Source organism: Carassius auratus, chromosome 8, assembly GCF_003368295.1.
Source record: "Carassius auratus strain Wakin chromosome 8, ASM336829v1, whole genome shotgun sequence".
NCBI classification, from domain to species: domain Eukaryota; kingdom Metazoa; phylum Chordata; class Actinopteri; order Cypriniformes; family Cyprinidae; genus Carassius; species Carassius auratus.
The window spans coordinates 21,310,748-21,331,068 of NC_039250.1; the positions used below are offsets into that span (position 1 = coordinate 21,310,748).

The 20,321-nt window shown below is 36.7% G+C and overlaps 1 protein-coding gene across 1 annotated transcript in view; it reads left to right on the forward strand.

Moving 5' to 3' along the window:
- Window positions 1-19,999, forward strand: part of LOC113107596 (phosphatidylinositol 3,4,5-trisphosphate-dependent Rac exchanger 1 protein-like) — a 64,897-nt gene extending 44,898 nt beyond the window's left edge. Inside the window, exons 18-40 of the mRNA XM_026270220.1 lie at window positions 524-672; window positions 1,024-1,109; window positions 1,867-2,006; window positions 2,150-2,258; window positions 2,640-2,821; window positions 2,978-3,139; window positions 3,330-3,540; window positions 5,309-5,564; window positions 6,656-6,862; window positions 8,599-8,687; window positions 8,790-8,872; window positions 9,300-9,390; window positions 9,858-9,986; window positions 10,394-10,435; window positions 11,764-11,981; window positions 12,240-12,342; window positions 13,103-13,246; window positions 14,875-14,989; window positions 15,220-15,280; window positions 15,650-15,825; window positions 16,125-16,227; window positions 17,313-17,380; window positions 17,476-19,999. Coding sequence (XP_026126005.1) covers window positions 524-672; window positions 1,024-1,109; window positions 1,867-2,006; window positions 2,150-2,258; window positions 2,640-2,821; window positions 2,978-3,139; window positions 3,330-3,540; window positions 5,309-5,564; window positions 6,656-6,862; window positions 8,599-8,687; window positions 8,790-8,872; window positions 9,300-9,390; window positions 9,858-9,986; window positions 10,394-10,435; window positions 11,764-11,981; window positions 12,240-12,342; window positions 13,103-13,246; window positions 14,875-14,989; window positions 15,220-15,280; window positions 15,650-15,825; window positions 16,125-16,227; window positions 17,313-17,380; window positions 17,476-17,518 — 2,967 coding nt within the window. The 3' untranslated portion in view covers window positions 17,519-19,999. The remainder of the gene's footprint in view (window positions 1-523; window positions 673-1,023; window positions 1,110-1,866; window positions 2,007-2,149; window positions 2,259-2,639; window positions 2,822-2,977; window positions 3,140-3,329; window positions 3,541-5,308; window positions 5,565-6,655; window positions 6,863-8,598; window positions 8,688-8,789; window positions 8,873-9,299; window positions 9,391-9,857; window positions 9,987-10,393; window positions 10,436-11,763; window positions 11,982-12,239; window positions 12,343-13,102; window positions 13,247-14,874; window positions 14,990-15,219; window positions 15,281-15,649; window positions 15,826-16,124; window positions 16,228-17,312; window positions 17,381-17,475) is intronic.
- The last annotated feature ends 322 nt before the right edge of the window (window positions 20,000-20,321 follow it).

The following is a 20,321-nucleotide window of genomic DNA, read 5'->3' on the forward strand; positions in this document are numbered from 1 at the left end:
TTATGGAAGATTGGTAGGTAATTATGGTTAAGATCTAAACCACCACTCATTTTATCCCCACTGTGCCTGTTAGACCTGACACGAGACATTTTGTTCATATTCAGGATTCACACTGCTGCTCACAGGAGCATCTGCAGAAGATGAGAGTGTGATGGTAATGGTGATTAATCCAGTGAATGAGAGGAAGTGATGTATGTCCTGACACTTGCGTCACAGGCTGCTCAGATCATGTGTCAGGTCCAGGACACGCTTGCTTAATTCATTCCTCTCCCCCTGTCTTCACAGCTCTGCTCTCTGGAGATCCGGGAGAAGAAATTAAGCATGTCCCATCATATTCTCCTCAGAGTCTTCACACTTAACTTATTAACCATCTCTTTCTTCAAAACTTTTCTTTCTTGTTTTTTTCATCCCATTTTTTTCTGTTTCTTATAGATTACAAGGCTTTCTTCCTTCATTTTTGATTGTTTGTTCTGGATTCGTGGTATTCATTTCCTTTGTTTTCATCTTTATATCTTTGGTGCAGATGGCAGGCCTGCAGCCGGGTAGAAAGATCTACTCCATTAATGAAGACCTGGTGTTCCTAAGAGCTTTTTCTGAGGTGGAGACCATGATCAACCAGTCCTTCTGTATACGCCGCTCGCTCAGACTGCTGGTGGCCACCAAGAACAAAGAGTAAATCCATGTTTATTACAGAAATCAAATACTTATGCCCAGACACACAGAAGTGTTAACTGTAGCCGGGTACAGTGTAAAAAGACTGGTATCAGAGTTACATGCAGGACAGCAGCACACCGCAAAACAGTTGTTTTCAAATGACTGTTCATTAATGTTTAAGGCACTTCTTGTTCCTCAGTCTAGACACAATGTTGTTCTTGGAAAAAAAGATATTCTGTTTAGTAAAACAGAAGGCATCCAGTACAGCAATACTCTTGCTCATGTAATGTTGCTTAAATAAAAGGGACAAAAGAACCTAACTTATGTGCTTATATCCTGTCTTTGTGTGTGTGTGTGTGTGTATGACAGGATTGTGAAGATCCCAGATGTTCATGGCACTCTTCCTTTTGTTCTCTGTGGTTCTTGTCCACCTTACGTTCATGCAGTTAAGAAAGGTGAGTCCTCATTGTTTGTAATGATCAAAACAAGCATACACGTAATATCACATTCATATGCAAAGTGATTATGGCCTCAAAACCCTAGAGCCATTCTGATTTTTTCCATAAAAATTCACATGTGTTATTCTGAATCGGGGAATGCATTGTCTGCCTGACAGATGTTAATGTACTATAAAAAGCTTTCAAATAAAGCAAATTCATGACACCAGGCTGCTGTGGTCATGTGATCAACATCTGGTGCTCTTCAGCATTTGAACCCAAACTCGGGATGCCTGCACACGTTTCTGGATTTAAAAAGCGCACTCTAGGAGCTTTTTGAAGTCAAAGCCGTTAGCTCATCTTCACGGCACTTAGACAAAAGTAGAGATTTATGACGTGTCATTATGGGAGCTTTCATCACTTCAAGTGCCCCTGAATGCAGGGGGTGTAAATTCCAGAATAAGTGGTCTATTCAAAGCAGAGTCAAGAATACATGAAATCATCCTGTTAATAAACAATAATCATAAGTTCTTGTCTCATAAATCTTCCCGTTGCTGCAACATGTTTAAATTTCAAATTTTATTAGCACTCAAGTGAATTTTTTTTCTTTATCTTACGATATAATTATGATACTAAATTTATAATCATAAATTCATATAAAAAGATGCGCAATTAAAAATAAAGGTTCCAAATAGTTGTTTTTATTTTTGATTTTCCAAAGAACCTTTCAATAAACTGTTCTCTGTACATCATAGGCATATTTTTGTGTTTACAGGCTCTGAGGCGGCGTCAGCGGGTCTTCAGCCCGGTCAGTGTGTCCTTAAAGTCAATGGCAACAACATGAACCAGAGCAGTTACCAGGAAGTCCTGGAGCACTTTAGTGGCCATCAGCCTGTCCTGGAGCAGCAAGATACTGTGAGAATCAACACTGCATTATGTGTTTTTTTTTAATACACTATGTGGTCCACATATGGTGATCCCAGAGGTTACTTGCTTCTGACACTCTATACAGTGCCTGTTTCCTCCCTTTGTGATATTGTTCTTTTCTTCTGCCGCAGAGCTGTGGTCAGTGGGCGTACCGTGTGTATGAGGATGTGGAAGAGCAGATGTCTTTTAGGGGGTGTGAGAATGGCTCAGATTCAGAGGATGGCTGCACTAATGGAACAGGTTGTGTGTGTGTGTGTGTTTTTGGCAAATTACTCGGTGCGACAGGTGTACCCAAAAAGTTATTGTCGTTAACGGAAACTATTATGAATACAAAAGCCATTGGAACTTTAGATCCAGTGTCATACGCATTTGTGAATTCAAGCTTGTGTGAAGACATTTTGTCCTCGGCTAAGTACCAAAGACTTTTGACCAGTGGTGGATCATTGACGTCATTGACCTCTTGTGTGAATTCACATTAATTACGAACAGATATATCTCTCAAACCCTACTAAAAGCAAAAGATGTTTGAACTATTTATGAATATGTCAGGTGATGTCCTGTACACATTTATTTGTGTTTCCATTTGATCCTTTACACTTGTGTGTTCTTTGGATTTCCTAGGCTCTGTAAGAAGGCTGGAACAGTTGTCCATCTCTGACGATGTTCCTTCAGTCAGTCTGAATGTGGATAATGTTCATGTGGAACATGGGGTTGTGTACGAGTACGTCAGCACGGCAGGAATCAAACACTGTGTGCTGGAGAAGATGGTGGAACCCAAGGGCTGCTTCAACCTTGCTGCAAAGGTCAGACCACATTTTAATACTAAATATTTCATTTTATGAATTTTGAATTTTGATGACCCATAATTGTGCTTGTGCGTATACTATACATATAACATTTCTAGAGGGACATTCAAAGGAAGTTGTTTTCTCTGACCTACCACATGTTCATGTTCTCAGATACTGCAGGCCTTTGTGAAGGACGACAGTCTGTTTGTGAAGAGCTGCCGACAGCTAATGGCTCAGAATGAGAAGGTGGTGACCATGCCACAGTTTGAGTTTCGGAGCATCTGTGACACCAAGCTGGAGAGCATAGAAAAACGCATTTGCAGCTACAAACAGGTGTGACATCTGTCTTACTGTTACTACTTTATCGTTTTCTCAATGCTCTATGGATTATACAATATCTCCGTGTTTCGAGACATGAATGACCCTTTTTTATTAATCTAATTGATATTTAAAAATTAAATAAAAGGCATTAAAAACAATGCAAATGCTGTCTCATAGTACTTTACTATTCTTTTCTTATCAGTTTGTGGAGGAATTGCAGACGAAGGCCTGGCCCACGTTTAAGCAGGCGAGCACTAAACCTCATGTTCTGGGCTGCATGGACTTCGTCCCCACCAACTGTCATCTGAACCTGATGCAGGTGTCCTGTCCGAAGAACACCTCCTCATCAATCCGAGGCTTCAGCATCCGCTTCGGACGCAAGAACTCCTTCTTTGGCCTTGATCCTGATCAAGGTACATATAGTCATGTTACCATTTATAACTGAAGGGATTTATTCTAGTGCTGTCAAACAATTAGTCACATTCAAAAGAAAAGTTTTTGTTTACATAATAAATATTTTTTATGTATATATAAATACAAACACATGCATGTATATATTGAAAAAAGAAATTGTTTATATATTAAATATATTTATATATAATATACATTCTATGAATATTATTTTATACATGCACACAGATGTAAGTATTTTCATTATATATACTGTATGTGTGTTTATTTATATATACATAATAAATGTGTACACAGTACCCATACATATATCATAATAAACAAAAACTTTTCTTTTGGAAGCGATTAATCGGTTGACAGCACTTATTATATCAAATTTAAGTATTTTAGTTAAATATTAGATATTTTTTATAATCCATGTTAATATTTCTGTTTCTTGTAAAGGCTAAATAAAATCAGTTAAAGAGAATATGTAATGTTTAAGTCTTAGAATGACTTGATTAAATACTACGATTCAGCTCATTGGCTCAGTTAACCAAATCTCCATGTTACAATTATTGAAAGTTGTAAAAAAGTAATTAAGCTTTATGGTGAAAACCTCCCAGGTCTTGTAAAAATCATGGCCTGCTATTCCCAAAGCAATCCAGAACCTTTTAAAGCATCTCCATCAGACCTCCATTAAGACACCATTAGACCATGATAAGTAGCTTTTAGTGATGTCATCCCCACTGTCCCATAGGTCTATAGTCATCCAGCGTCCGCATCTCTCTCTCTTAGTATGACTGTTTGGTTTTTGTTTATGAGGCCTGATGCTTTATTTAAGAGGATAAACCTTAAGACATTTTAGCTTTATTATCAAATACAACAAATTGGCAAACTCAACTGTGAAGCAATTGTTCAGATTTGTCCAGATTCTTCTTGGAGCAAAACAATTATAACATTTATAAATAGCCATTTTCATTTCATTTTGTTTTATTTTATAATTTAGTTATCTTTATTTAAAATATATCATTAGCAACAATAACGATAAATGATGCAACTTTAATCAAACAGCTTTAAACTTGTAAAAAAAAAAAAAAATTTTCCTGGATTTTAATGAATTACTTTAAAACCAAAGCCATTCTGTACTTGTCCAAAAATTTCAAGACCTTTAACATTTAGCTAAGTTTTAAAATTCAACTGGGCATCCCTAGAACTTAGAGCCAAAGAAGCTGGCTTTCATTTTTGGCTTCACCTGCACAGACTGCTGCGGCCCAACTTTCTGTCTAGCCGCCACGTGTAGCTGGGAATGAACCACATAATGCTTTGTTTCTTATGCTCTGCAGCACGAGAGCTTTTTATTTATCAGTATCTGCTACACATCTGCTCTGCAGTTGTCTCACGGTCTGAGATGTTTAAAATTCCTCTGCTACACTTCTCTGCAGCCTACAGCCTCATGTTCCATGGCTTTACCACATACAAGTGTATCCCTCACTGCTTTTCAGTCATTCGATTCTTCTGTGTTGTTGAGTCACAAAAACTCCAAAATTAGTATGTTGCATCCCTAAACAGCATTTTAAGGCATGCGCCCAGCATGAAGGGCTGTTGCAAAGTCTGAGTACCATAATTATGTCTTCTAAGATGACTTCTTTAGGCCAGATTGTAAGGTGGCATTACTTATATTCCCAGATTGCAAACTCAGTGACTCAAACTCAAGAAATCCAGGGTGTGAATCAAGAAGGGTGACACTCTTTTAAATTTTGATTAATGTCACTTATTTTCTTCCTGCAGCTAATTTGAATCCCATGTCCCACGCTGTGCATTGTGTGACCAGCATGGCAGCCCCCTCCTGGAGTTGCCAGAGTTTAGATGAAGAGACAGAGGAGGGTGAAGGGAGCATAGAGGACGGCAGGAAGTATGAAGAGGGAGGTCTCAGCTTCCTTCTCAAACAGGAAGACATGGAGAGCCAGGATAAATACATCTGCCTCTATAACCGCCTGGACATTTCAGTGCGAGAGATGAAGCAATATGTGGCCCAGATAGATGTGTAAGTGGTGAAGTAATTTAACAGTGTTCGATCAATCAATGTTTCAAATAGATTTAATGTGATGTGTGATGAGCTCTTTAAAATGTAAAAAAATAAAAATATAAATCTATAGTTAATATACATGTAATCTAATCATTAAGATAAAATATTTAATAATCTACAAAAATGTTCTCAAATTCTCATCTGATAGTTTAGAGTAGGTTTTAGTGGCCTCCTCTTTGAGTTCTTCGAGTTCAAAACTTCAGGATGTTCTTTTATTACAGTCTAAAAATATTTATGGCTTTTATTTCATTTAAGCCATAACAGACGACTGCAGAGAAGACATTTCAACAGCCTCTCAGGAGGAACGAATGTTTGTTATTCAGTGGCTAGCATGTGCTTAAGTTAATTGTCAGTGAAATGGATTTAATTTCCCAATCCCGTTCCCCCGTCTCTTTCCCAGTGCCTTTCTGTCAGTCTACACTTCCTTGTCACATAAAATAACAAAGATCATTAGTAAAACAAAAGGGTGTTTCTTCAACTAGAGACAGTTTTGTCCTTATTGTCTTAAAATACCCTTAAATAGACTAAGCTCTCTTATAACGTTTGATATGGTTACTAGTTTAATTTATTCGTTAACGTCATTTATTTGATCAAATTTAAAATGAAACCATAAAATAGATCAATATTATTGCAAACTAAAATATCTGTTTTCTGTTTTTGTGTATGTTTTTAAAATGTTATATATTCCTGTGAGATCAAAAGCAGTATTTTCAGGATTCTTTAAAGTTCTATAGAAATCTTTCATAACAATGTAAAGGTTTTTACCCTTTATTTTGATTAATTAAATGCATACTAATTTCTTTGTTTTTTTTTAAACGTCTAATATATGATTCAAATTTTAATTACGTTAAGAATGAATAATCAGATAATGATGTCTTATTCTCATAATTTTTTATCTGTTGATCTGCTCCAACATTAATAACATGAATCATTATTGAGCGAATCAACTCATAACTCACATAGTGTTCAATGTCAAAACATTCTCATAATTCATTATAACAGTTCAAATCTATCGGTTTCCAAACCTCTCTAATTATGTTTCATCTTAGACTTCTGTCATCAATAACTGGACCGACCCAGCCGCAGGGCTCAGAGCCGCCCTCGTTTGAGAGCGCCCCCCCAACCTCTCCCATACCAGAAGAGACGGACCAAGACAAGACAGAGCATGGTGGGAACAAGAAAGTGTGCTTCAAAGTCAACGAAGATGATCAGGAGGACTCTGGACATGACACCATGAGCTACAGAGACTCCTACAGGTGAGGAAACGATGTTTATAAAACATGTTGGAGCCTGGGTTCTTAAATGAGGAACACAGGTTCAAGTCCAACCTGCAACTTTCCCATTACCCATTACCACACTGTTAATAAGTATACATCGGTAATGAGTATAAGTTTTTTTAAAATGCCAATATTGATACAAGTACCAATTGTCATTATTGACTTTAATAATAACATTTTGTATTCTGTGAAATGACAGATTGACATTCAATAAAAGATGATTTAAAATCCCAGTTTTCCTCCAGCACATGTGAAGCAGAGAGCTAGACAGGCATCTGGGCTCCTGTCTGCTTCTCCTGTCAAACAGACACGTAGGGAGATGATTAACATCCCTTACAAAGAACCTGTAGTGCCACAGCAACCCAGACGCCCTCTTTAAATGCTGAAGAATACAGTCAGTCTGTGTTGTTTTGTCATCATTATATGGAGCAAAGTATGTGTGATCTAGACCTGACGGAGCAGGGCAAAGCTGGGGCTGACCACAGCCGAGTGGATTTTATGCTTCTGTCGGGATAAATGGATGCCCTCTTTAGCACCCTCTATCATTATGTGGCGTTCCACTTTAAAATCCTGCTACTCTGTGATAGGGTGAGCTCATGAACAGCTGCAGCCGTCATGTTTTATAGATAGAAGCACTTTTTCTTCTATTTAGGCTCTTACAGTAAGTAACTGGATTTGTCTGTGGGATGTAGGTAGGCCGTCTGTTCTTGTTATCTTGAGAAGAGGGCTGGATGTTGGAGGGAGATGTATTTTCAAGGGTTCAGGAGGTTGAATGGTAAAATATGAGGGAATGCTCCTCTTTCCACTTTCTGCTTCTGGGAGTTTTGCAACCTGCTGGTCATGAGCAGGATCTGCTTCCATTCTTGGCTTGTGGTGGCACTAAATTTGGCCTCCCCTCTCATTGTGGGGTGGGGAAAGGGAATTACTTCTACTCTTTCTACTACTAGTGGGTTTAAGTACAGTGTTTTCCCCTCTCAAGCTTTTTGGAGCAAAAAAAGACATTTAGAAAGTTTTATTCTGTCTCAGAATAAACATTTTAAGGATGGCAAGATGACATCCACCTAAACTCTGAAAATGTTGAAGTTTGTTGATGTTTAAATTGTTTCTAAATCACTTTCAATTGTTTGTAAACATTTTCTTCAAGGGATGGTTTATTATTTAATTACCTTTGTTTCTTCTGTAGGAAAAAAAATAAATTCAACATTGTCCATGCAATGCAAGTCTTCTACTTATCTTTTGATTCCAACAGAATAAAAATCATATCAATAAAATCATGGAGCAGCCCTTTAGGTATTTTGCAATCATGTGATAATACGAATGAATGTGAATTTAACCAGTTTAATTTAAACGTTTGTGGAAGCATTTATTTACTTCCCCCTTTTTGCAATTGTTCTAAAAAGAAAAGTTATTAGCTCATCAAAATGTGTTCTTCTGAGCCCAAACTAAATGAATAATAGGTGTTCAACCACTGTCCTGCCACTGCATTGCAGTACATTTCATGATAAAATGAACAGGAATGAATCAGCCATACACAGATCCTGGAGAGTTGTTTGTTTCAGCAAAGCTTTCCTTTACAATTGTAATTTTTCTTTAGCTTTGAATAATTACTGAACTTTGCATCTGTTGCATTGGCTATACATATTTATAAATCTGGAAGTGGTCTGTGCAGGCATCCTTCTCATCACATGAAAACATTTGTGTTTGTGTTTTCACAGTGAATGTAACAGTAACCGAGACTCAGTGCTGTCATACACCAGCGTCCGGAGCAACAGTTCTTACCTGGGCAGTGATGAGATGGGCTCAGGTAACTGTCGTCTGTTAGATACGGTTACAATGCTGAAATTTAGGACAATAACTAACAGGACATCGCTATTTTTATTGGGTTTTTTGTTGTTGTTGTATTCAGGAGATGAGTTGCCATGTGATATGCAGATTCCTTTAGACAAGCAGGATAAACTTCACGGATGTCTGGAACACCTTTTCAATCAGGTATATTGAGTTCCCCTTTTGCCAATTTTAACTTGATATTCCTTTTGTAACTGTTGCCCTTTGTCTGACTCCACTCACCTCATTATTGTCTTCTATTTTTGCTCTTCATCAATACATCCCCTCTTTAATTTCCCTCTCTTCTCCCAGAGTGTCGTTTATCACATTACCATCATCTCTTGTAAGCACTCTTTGACCTCTGCACCTCTGCTCTCTGACCTCAAAATCTATCGTCTTCTGGAGGTCACCAGATTTCGACCCCCTCTCAGTTTCCCAGATATCAATAATGAGTTCTTTCATCCACTGCAGACAGGTTACACGTGAACAGACTGAAAGCAGCAGGCCTGGTGTTAGCAAGGGCGTTAGCCGGTCTTCAGTTAGCACAGGATGTTTGTGGTGACGGGGTTAACTGTATCTTTTTCATTCTCAGGTTGACTCGATCAACAGTCTCCTGAAGGGCCCTATCATGAGCAGAGCCTGCGAGGAAACCAAACATTTCCACAACGACCACAGTCAGCCAGGTACCGCCCGGTCGGGTGTGCGTGTGCGCTATATTTGAAACTCGTTTGAGGGATGTGTGTATTTGGGTTCTCTGTTGGTGCGTTTGGGGGTGACTTTTATAGGTGGGGTAGGGGTGTGTGAATGTTTCTGTTTGCATCTGTACGTTATTACCTCTGCATGTGAGAATACCACAGTAGTTTCTCCTATGTGTTTTATGTATTTTAGGGGAGTAGTATAATTAGCTTGTGTTTAACTATGGGGTTCTGACAACAGTTATGTATTATGTGGGTTTTTGTGAGAGTTCACAGTGCCAGCTACATCTTTTGACCTGTTAAAATGTTTGAAAGATATTGCAAAGCACATTCGCTTTATAGATTATATTGTCCCCTATATGCATATATTTATATTGTGTATATAAATGTATATAAATATATAAATTTGTATATATTTTTAGTCCTTAACTTATAATGTCTATTAACTATAATAGAGTTTCGGCACACGGATGAGTGGACTGCACATTGGCGGTATGTCTTGCACAAGAATATCCAGGAGGACCCTTGGAATCTGCCTATTTCAATTAAATCTTTAGTTAACAGCCTTCATCGCTTCGTAGAAGGTAAGTCAGTAACTATTTACTTTTCTGAACATGTTTTATAGTGCACAAATCATCATCGTGCATTATTTTAATGATGATTCATGCAATAAAATCTGCAGTAATAATTGCAAATAAAAATAGATTTAAAAAATTACCATTGGAATAATGGCTGAACAAAATACTTTAAATTGTTTTGTGAAGTTAAAAACTTTAACAAAATTGAAACTTTAAGTTGAGCTGGCATCACGTCTATCATAGAAAAGCGATGGAAAAGCAGTGCAGTGGAAATGCAGAAAACATGCTGTGTGAACAGCCCATACACCAGTAAACTGGATTAGAAAAGCGTTTCATGTTCAAGTTGTTCAGGCTATAATGTCCTGTATTATTGTGCATTGGGTTGTATTCATGTCTGTTTGTAACTGTTGCAGATGGAAGGAGTCAACTCTTGTTGGCGTTGCTTAAATGCACTGGTAAGTTACTCTAGATTTGCAACTTTCCCTTGTTGAACTTGACCATTGTAGATCATTTCAAATAGTTATTGAAAGGCAACCCAGAATGTTTACATGGTCCCGCACATCATCTGTGTGAGACTTCAGAAAGGCAACTGCATTGTGTGTGATTTATCATCCCGACTACTGTTCTGGACTGAGCTGTATTTACAGACACCTTCATGTGCTGTGATAAGGGAGTGTTTTATTGGAATTCTGTAGCAGGGAGTGTGTGCATATGTTTGTGTGCGTGCAGTCAAGCTGCAGTGGGGTGTGTCTGTAGACACAGATAAAGTGAGAGTGGGTTTGTCTCGTGGGGTCTGTGGTGGGAGACATATGGAAGCTGTTGAGTGTTTGCTTTGGAACCTGATCTAGAGCCCTTATCCCTACTGCTCCACACAGACAGCAGCTCAGCTCCAATCTCTGTTCCCACCCAGCACTGCTGTGAAACCCACCATCTGCTTAAAGTATTACACACTCTGAACATGGCTTACAACTGTTTTAGGACATTCAGGATTCCCCTCAGGCCACTGATTGGGACATATGCTGATCTGTGAACAGTAAATTAAACAGTCTTAGCAACATCTGCCAATAAAACTTTAAATTAGAGTAATTACAATTTATAAAATAGTAGTTAAAACAGTAAAATTAACCAGGTAATAATGGCTTCTGACACATACATGTCAATTTCAGAGGAATTATCATCATCATTTGGAGCATTTTCTCAACAAATATTAATATTTGTTTGGTGTCAACAAGAAAGTATTTAACCAAGTAATGCATTTATTTTTTTAAAGTATTTAAGCAAGTAATGCATGAATTGTAAAAATTAAATTGATTAAAAGTGATCACAAGTGACAGTAAATTCATTGTTAACCTGTTAGCCAGCACCACACAAATGTTTTAGCATCTTTCCATTTATCAGAGAATCCAGAAATAAATGTATCATGATTTCCACCAAAATATTAAGCAGCACAACCTTTTTGAGCATTAATAATAAAACAAAAAGTTTCTTAAGCAGCAAATCAGCATTAGAACAATTTATGATCATGTGACACTAAAGATGGGAGAAAATACATTTTAAAATATATGAATAATTGTAATAATGTTTGAAAATATTGCTGTTTTTACTGTATTTTTAATCAAATAAATTCAGCCTTGATGAGCTCAAGAGGCTTCTTCCAAAAACATTAAAACATCCAAACATAATACAAACATATGGAAAAATAATTACATATTTTCCATGCATAATGAATAAATTTGAGTGTACACACATATGTACATATATTTATACTACTCTTCTGTCCCAGACACAGAACTCCAGCTGCGGCGGGACGTCATATTCTGCCAGTCTCTGGTGGGGGCGCTGTGTGCATTGGCCGAGCAGCTTGTGAATGCTCTGAACCTGCGGTTCAACAATAACGGAGAGTATGAGGAGGACAGTAAAGAGGTCAGCCGGAAATGGCTGGAGCAAATTTCCACCATCGGAGTGCTCTTTAACTTACAGTCAACACTTTCTCCACATGTGGTAAGACTATTAGACATGACATCTTATCATAGCTGATTCAGTGACGGTCATCCCACAGTGGCTCAGTGCTTTCTACTAATACACACAAGCATGATGATAAAGTTTTAGAATTGAATCCTGAGACTGTTAGGACTAAATACAGAACCAAAGCCATCATATCCGGGATTCTCCTGGATGTGTTCAGGATTATTTCAATCATATACTCTCCTGCTTGAAGATCTTGATTATTTTGGGTTCACAAACTGTTTTCTTGAACAGAGAGAAGAGCGAATCATGCTGGAAGATACAAAAGCAGCACTGCAAGATCTGGATAAAGTCACCGTGCTGTTCCGCCCGCTGGAGAACGAGTGTCTCGTCCCAAGTATGACACCACACCACATATATGAACACATCGAGTACTAGCTTGTCTACACAGTGCAAACAGAAGAATACATGCAAGCGTGTTGTGTGTGTGTGTTTGTGTGATTATATAAAAACACACAGCTTAGAAATGGTATAAATATTTATTAAACGTGTATGTTGAGTAAATTAAAGTTTTCAAATGTTTTCTTTAAACCACTGTAACTCCAGCAACAATGACCACAGATTCCTTTCCTTTATAAATAGTTAGATCTAGGGTCCCTCCCTTTCTCTGATAAAGCTGTGTGATTCCACTAAAAAGTGAAAGCCAAAACTCTCGTCCTTATATAGCAGCACCTCCTTCCCCTCCTCACATACACACACATACACACACCCTCCAGATGTCCTCTTCAGGAATGTCAGATAGGAGAACAGCTTTATCTGCCCTCTTCTGTTTTGGTTTGACTAAATCTGAGGGAGGATGTTCTGCTCTGTGGTTTGTTCCTGCCACAAAGGTGTTCTATTTAGGTCATCTCTGTGTTGTACAAATGTGAACAGCTTGACTTTTTCTCTTCCACACATCTGTGAGGTTTTTGCCTTTACTCATCTAATTACAACATAATTAACCTGACAAGATTCCCAGTGTCTTCACACATAAAGAATACCTTATACAGTATGTAAGGATGCAAACGAAGTAGTGCAAAGGACCAAGATTGAAATTGGATAGAATTTTAAATATTCTCTTCCTGTGACTCATGCATCCTTCAATGCTCTTTTTCCAGACACATCTGTGCATTACCAGGTGGAAGGCAGTCGGCAGGCCATCAGGGTGACAATGTTCTTGGACAGCTGTCATTTCAGTGAGCTGCCAACAAGACTGCAGAACGGAGGCTCTTTGAAGCTTCAATCCGTCCTCTTCACTAGAGGTGAGAGCAGACAAAAGGAACAACACAAATGACTCTTTCCATTCTAAATGGGTTTCATTTGTAATTTACAATTCTCAAACTTTGTGAGCTGCCTACAGAGGTTATATTTTAAGGCACTATATGCTATTCAAAAAGGTAGCCTTCTTAATTATGCTGCCTCTTAAGATGCCAGGCATGCTTCTTTTGAGGAAACACCTATCCCAAAATATAATGTGATAAGAATAAATCAAGGCAAGAGAAGTGTCTTTTATTTTGTAATTTGTTTTTGTTATTTTGAATATGGTTATATCAGTTTTACTTCTAGTTATTTGTTGAGAAATGATTCCTTGTCATCTAGCTGAAACAAAATGAGTTTATTTCGAGTAACAAAAAAATAAAATAATGGTTTTAATTTGGTTTATTTTACTTAAAAACAATAACCTTGGTAATATCATTGCATTATTTTACTAGTTTTTTTTTTGTCTTTGTGCTGTGTATTTTTATGCCAAGGTTTTTGTTCAACTTGCAAGCCTGGTATCAGAAAACTATCAAAATCAATTTAGGTTCTTACAAAATATGAAAATGAGTGATGTTCCAAATCGGTCACTTGTGTGGTTCCATGACGTTTAGGGTTCTGCTTTATAAGAGGCATTTATAGCTAAAATCCAAATATGGCCTTGTTTTAAAACTTAAAAAGGTAATACTTTAGAATGAGGTTCCAATAGTTATTGTTAGTTATTGTCTTAATTAACATGAACAAACAAAGAAACAATAGATTTCTTACTGTATTTATTCATCTTTGTTAATGTTAGTTATGAAAATACAGTCATTCATTGTTAGTTCATGCTAATTCATGGTGCATTAACTAATTTTAACAAGCACAACTTTTGATTTGAATAATGCATTAGTAAATGTTGAAATTAACATTAATATTAGTAAATGCTGTAGAAGGATTGGGTAACACTTTAGAATAAGGTTCCATTAGTTAATGTTAGTTAACTACTTTCGTTAACATGAACTAAGCAAGAACAATCCTTCTACAGCATTTATAAGTCTTAGTTCATGTTAATTTCAACATTTACTAATGCATTATTTAAATCAAAAGTTGTGCTTGTTAACATTAGTTAATGCACTGTGAATTACCATGAACTAACAATGAATAACTGTATTTTCATTAACTAACATTAACGAAGATGAATAAATACAGTAATAAATGTATTATTCATTGTTTGTTCATGTTAATTAATACATTAACTAATGGAACCTTATTCTAAAGTGTTACCAAGGATGGTTCTTCCTTGGTTCATGTTAACTAAAGTAGTTAAGTAACATTAACTAATGGAACCTTATTCTAAAGTGTTACCAAGGATTGTTCTTCCTTGGTTCATGTTAACTAAAGTAGTTAAGTAACATTAACTAATGGAACCTTATTCTAAAGTGTTACCCTTTTAAAATCTAGACTTTCAAGGGGATTGCCTATTCAGATGTCACAGAGAGAGTGTTAGAATTAGTCATGGTCCTTATCTAATGTGCTCATTTAGAACTAATTGAAGCCTCGATGTTTCCTTTATGAGGCTTGGTCTCCATCTAGTGGCATGTTGAGAGTACTGCAGCATGATATTGATCTACATTTTCTTAATCCTCATCAGGGCTGGAGAAGCCAGAAGGTGTTTTGTCTCAGGATTTTGTTGCCATGGAAGAGTTTCAGCAGCGTACAAATGCTCTGTCACTGGAGAAGGTCAAAGGTTATTACCGCAAACTCAGGTACATTTGGCCATCACTGACTGACCTTTGCTTGAAGTATTGATTGATTTTGATTTTGCTGTTAAGCTATCTTTATATTTAAAGTAATAACATGGTTTAAAAAGATAACTTTAAAAAAATATAAGTTAAACATGTTATTAAGTAAATAATTTACGTAATACATAGATTTTTATATTTAAATGGCAAAAGAAAAGTGTTAATTGTTTTTATAATGTCTTTCTTTTTTCTAGGGCTTTTTATCTGGAGAAATCAAATTCAGACTCAAATTCCACTGCAGTGAAAATAGACCAGGTAACATGGTTGTTATTAAACATTGTTTGGTCATTTATTTTTGTTTAAATGTTTTTATTCTGCAAAGATGCATTAAATTGATCAATAGTGCAAGTAAATACATTTACATTGTTACAAAAGATTTCTGTTTAAAATAAAATCTATTCTTTTGAACTTCCTAATCATTAAAAAATCTTGAAGAAATATAACATTTTCCAAAAAAAAAGAAAGAAATAATAAAAATCATCATTGATATTGTTCCAAAAAAAACAAACAAACATGTTAATCACATATAAAATAAAAGTTTTTGTTTACATAATATATGTGTGTTCTGTATATACTTATTATGTATGAAATAATAATCATTCATTTCATTATTTGAATCTCCAGCTCCTCCGGCCGCTTAACACCTTGGATGACCTCTGTCGGCTCATGCAGACGTATATGAATGTAAAACCCGGCTCTGCGGGTCAGCCCTCTGGAGTCAGTGTTCTTTTGGTGTCCTCCGAACTCTGCAGCCGGCTGGGAGCCTGTCACATCACCATGTGTGCCACTGGGATGCAGAGGTATCTGCAGTGAAATGTTGTTTTCATGTTGCTCTTGATCCAGTAGTCAAGCGTGAATCCACAGATGGGAATAGAGTTTTATAGAGTGACGGCTCATAACACGCGCTTCTTACAGTATCTTTAAGCCTATTACTACTGAAGTACAGCCACAGTCTAATAATTTATTTTTACTTTCATTTATTCTTGCTCAAATGTGCATCTAATCCAGGTGATTTGTATCCTAGGTTACTGCTACAGTGAGATAAATCTGTAACAGATTGTCTAAACTGCCTCTTGATGAAGGTTTTTATTCTGTGTAGATGTACTCTGACTGTGTCACTGGAGCAGGCTGTTACTCTATCCAGAAACCATGGCCTCATGCCCCGCTGCCTAATGCAGACCATGGACATCATGCGCAAACAGGTACAGCTTATGACATATAACTCAAACTGATCACCTTATGTCTTTAAATCTTTCCAAATCAATCCTGTGGTCTGGTAGGAAATGTTCTACATCTATACCTGCTGCCAAACAGGCCACTCCAGACTAAGTCTGAAGCATGACTTACCGTGCATCACTGTATGCATTTTGCCCAGTAGGTGGCCACTAAAATGCTTCTGTACTGTACACTTAAAGGACAACTTCATAGATTTTCAACCAGCTTTTTATGTTACCTGCTCTCAGATATCTGTGTGTATTTGTCAGTAAAATCTGCCAGATGGTGCAAAACACTGACAGACTTTTGCTAACAAATAAACAGAGATATCTGGATGCATGTAACATAGAAAGAGTACACATTGTTTATTTACATGTACTCCTGACTTTGACAATAAAAGAATAGTAAAAAAATTGGTTAATATTTCCCCTCAAAAATGTAATGGTAATTATATACAGCAATTTTTATGTCAGTTTGCAAAGATATGCATTTAAAAGTAGTGCTGTCAAACGATTAATCATGATAAATAGCATCCAAAGGTTTGTTTACGCAATATATCACTATTAATCGTTTGACTACTATTTAGAAGACATGTTTGAACTTTCTCGGTTTGTTGAATTGTAAGCAATATCAAAAAGCTTTTGACTGGCATTAACTCACTTGGATGAAAACTGTAGGAGTTTGAATAAAAAGATTTGTTTAAAAAACTAAATCTAGTTTTGAGAGACTGACTCCAAAACTCTGCTTAATCAGTATGCTAAATCTCACAACTTTTAGCATACAGCTCTATAGGTCTACTTATTATGCGAGAAGTACAGTAGAATAACAAGAAGAACTTTAACAGATACAATACAGGCCTACACACCTGCAGTGCTTGACATATGCTTGAATATATCAGTAAAAATGTGTGGGCAAGTAGTCTAAAGGATAGAGTTGTTGGTATTTCGAGCAACAAACTAGTAATATACACTCAGAAACTTAGGGAACTAAATATTTTGATGAGACGTTTTAGAACGTTTTAAGGTATTCTGATAGTATTCCAACCATCAATAATAACTATCTTTATTTATAGGGCACCAGAGTGGAGATCTCTGCCAAAAATCTCAGAGTAATGGACCAGATGCCACCGTGTGCTCCCAGGTATGAATGACTCTTGCTATATAACTATGAAAAGTGATTATTCCTAGTGTGGCTTTGGAGTTGAATGAAACTTCTCTTTTGAATCCTCATCACAGGCTCTTCAGGTTGTGTTTACCCCCCTCCGATGGAGATCTTTGAATGAGGTGATGTCTGTCTCTCAGACCTTCTAGATGCTGGGAGATATCAAGACTGGCTAATCATTTTGAGACCATGCCTCAGCCAATATCAACTCCCGGCCAGCCTCATCCAGAGAGGTCTGGCTGAGGTCAACACAACGAGGACTGAGAACCATCCGGCCACTTTTATCTCCTGCTCTGGCAGCTGAGAAAATCGCTAATGCTAACGACGCTAATCTTGGCTAGCAGTGTCTGCCCACATTGCTACATTGTTTGGCCTCCTAATGGATCTGGACTGGCATGTGAATGGCTAAATCTAACTGTATTATCTCTTCTTTCACCTCTGACTGCAATCTTGCGTCAGCGAATAGGTTGGTTTGGTATGGATGGCGACGTTATGTTCAGATACGTGGTGATTATGTGCAATTACTGTAGCTTAGCATGCATGTGTCTGCACTGTGTCATGGGAGGTGGAGCCCTCAGAGCGCTGTTGCGATTCTCTCACTCATATCAGGTATTTCAAAAGTACTGAAATCATTCCAGCCTACATGGACCAGTTTCAATATCCTAATTCTCATCCGTCATTGTGTTTAAAATTCGCTTCATTTTGTTTAACAACACAATTTTTTTGTGAAGTTCTAGCACCGGCGCATTTATGATAATAGCAGGGAAACATTTGGTGGCTATAAGCTTCTCAAACAATACAAAAATACAAGATTTCACTCCAATCAAAATGTTGATATTGAAGGTTGAAACCATTATTGATCAACTGGGTGAAAAAAAGGGGATATAGCACTTTTTAAACATGAATCAGTGCTGTGTACAGTGTGTGACTGTCCCGGCTGTTTGGAAAAGCACAATAAAAAATGCTTGTGTTCTTCAGTGTTTATTAAAAGTACTGTACATTTTAGAAGAGAAAGAAAAGCAAAGGGATCATGTGAAGAATCAATAGATATAGTAGGATTTTATTGAAGTTTTGTTATTTAGGTAAATATATGTGTATGTATCAGAGGGATAAGCAAATGCTCTTTGGGAACAGCAGTGCTATAATTTAAAAAGTATTAATAATGTTAAAACATATAATATTGTACATCTTTCATTTTGTATACTTAGTGTATATTCGAATAGGAAACGGTATTGTGCTTTTACACAGTGTGTTCGATGTTTAATTTTCTAACTTCAGCTGTGTGGTCAGTAACCAAGAAGGCCTGGAAATTGAACCGTGTTCCTGGATCAGTTAAGCTAGTATGTACAGTATGTGACCGCTTTTGTAACATGCAAAGTCTGCGTTTCTCTTAACATATATATAATTATACAGTATATGTTCATTTCAGTAGTCCTGACAGTTGACAGTATTTGCTCAAATTTGACACAATTTTAAGAAGTCCAACAAAGATTTGAGTAAATAAGGTCACTTAAAGACAATAATGCAACAAAGCATCATGTCTTAATGAAATCTTGATGAGATGTTCATTGTGTTTGTATTGTAGCTCATAACACGTCACTGTCTGTTACATATCAGCATGGAAGTTAGAAACTGCAATTTAAAACCATGAAATATTTTAAACAATACTTGAATTTATGCTAATAAATAGTGTTTTTTCCCTCCTTGTATCTACACAAATTGAAGCCCAGTGCTGGTAAAATTCTGATTTTAACATTTTATTTGGTCCTCAAAGCAAATGGTTTTTAAACTGGAAACAAGTGTTTTTAATCCACAGAATCTGTGCGGTGTCATGATATATTTTGAAGGTCTTTGTTGTTGCTTGTTATTATGCTTTATAATGTCCACATGAAACCTATCATTTCTGTATGATAGACCTAAATCTAGTAAAACCCAAAGACATAGCATTAGCGTTAGCATGTTTCTGTCACTGTATATTAAAATCTCAGGTTTCTGCACTATTTCGGTCCATTATTGTGCGATTAGCTTCCCCTTTCAAAAGTTGTGACTGAATAATTTAACCTCACTAATCAGTCAGCTGAAACATGCTATGCTTGTAATCAAATGTGCTTTTTTTTGTTTTGTTTTTTTTTACTTTAAACTTCTGTCCTGTTTTCAGTACTATTTTAAGTTTATTATTGCCAGTTGTTAACTTCTTGACATGATTTCAACTGTACCTTTTAGCTCAAAGAGCAAAACATTTTCAGTGGTGCTTACAAATCAAGCCTTTTTTGGGAGGGCCTTATAGTTTCTTGGTCTTTACCTCTTGTTTTTTTTTTCAGTTCCAAATTGTTCTCTTAATTTGACAAATTCTGTTGGTTTCTATTAATAAGAGCAGTTTAATCAAAACCTCACTGGTGGAGTGAAGAAGTAGATCTAATCTGCATCTTTAAATATTTAACTTTAATGTTTGACTGTGATGTCTCTGTCTATATGCTGTCCTGAACTTTTAATGATAAATACATTAAATGGCTCTTAAACTTACCTTGCTGATAATGTAAGAATGTATCCAATTGTTTTTAACTCAAGTGTTGAATTAAAAGCATTGTTTAAGCTCTCCTTTCTGAAGTAATGTAATATCTATATTTCCTCCAAGAATGCACCTTCAGTTAAAACTAATGTCCTGCAGTAAATCCAGCGGTCCGAAGCTTCAGAATTGTCTAATTAGGGATGTATAATTGCCTTATACCCTAAAGCTCAGCGTGTCACCCTCATTTCCAAATGCAACCTGACATAGGCTAACTGTTAATTGTATATATAAGTGGGCATGGAGAGAGGTTAAGAGCAGTGAAACGTCCTGTTTATTGCACTTTCAATTAAACCACAACTTTTGTTTGGTTTGCCTTAACCATTTTTCCCCATTATTGACTGTCTAGTTGCA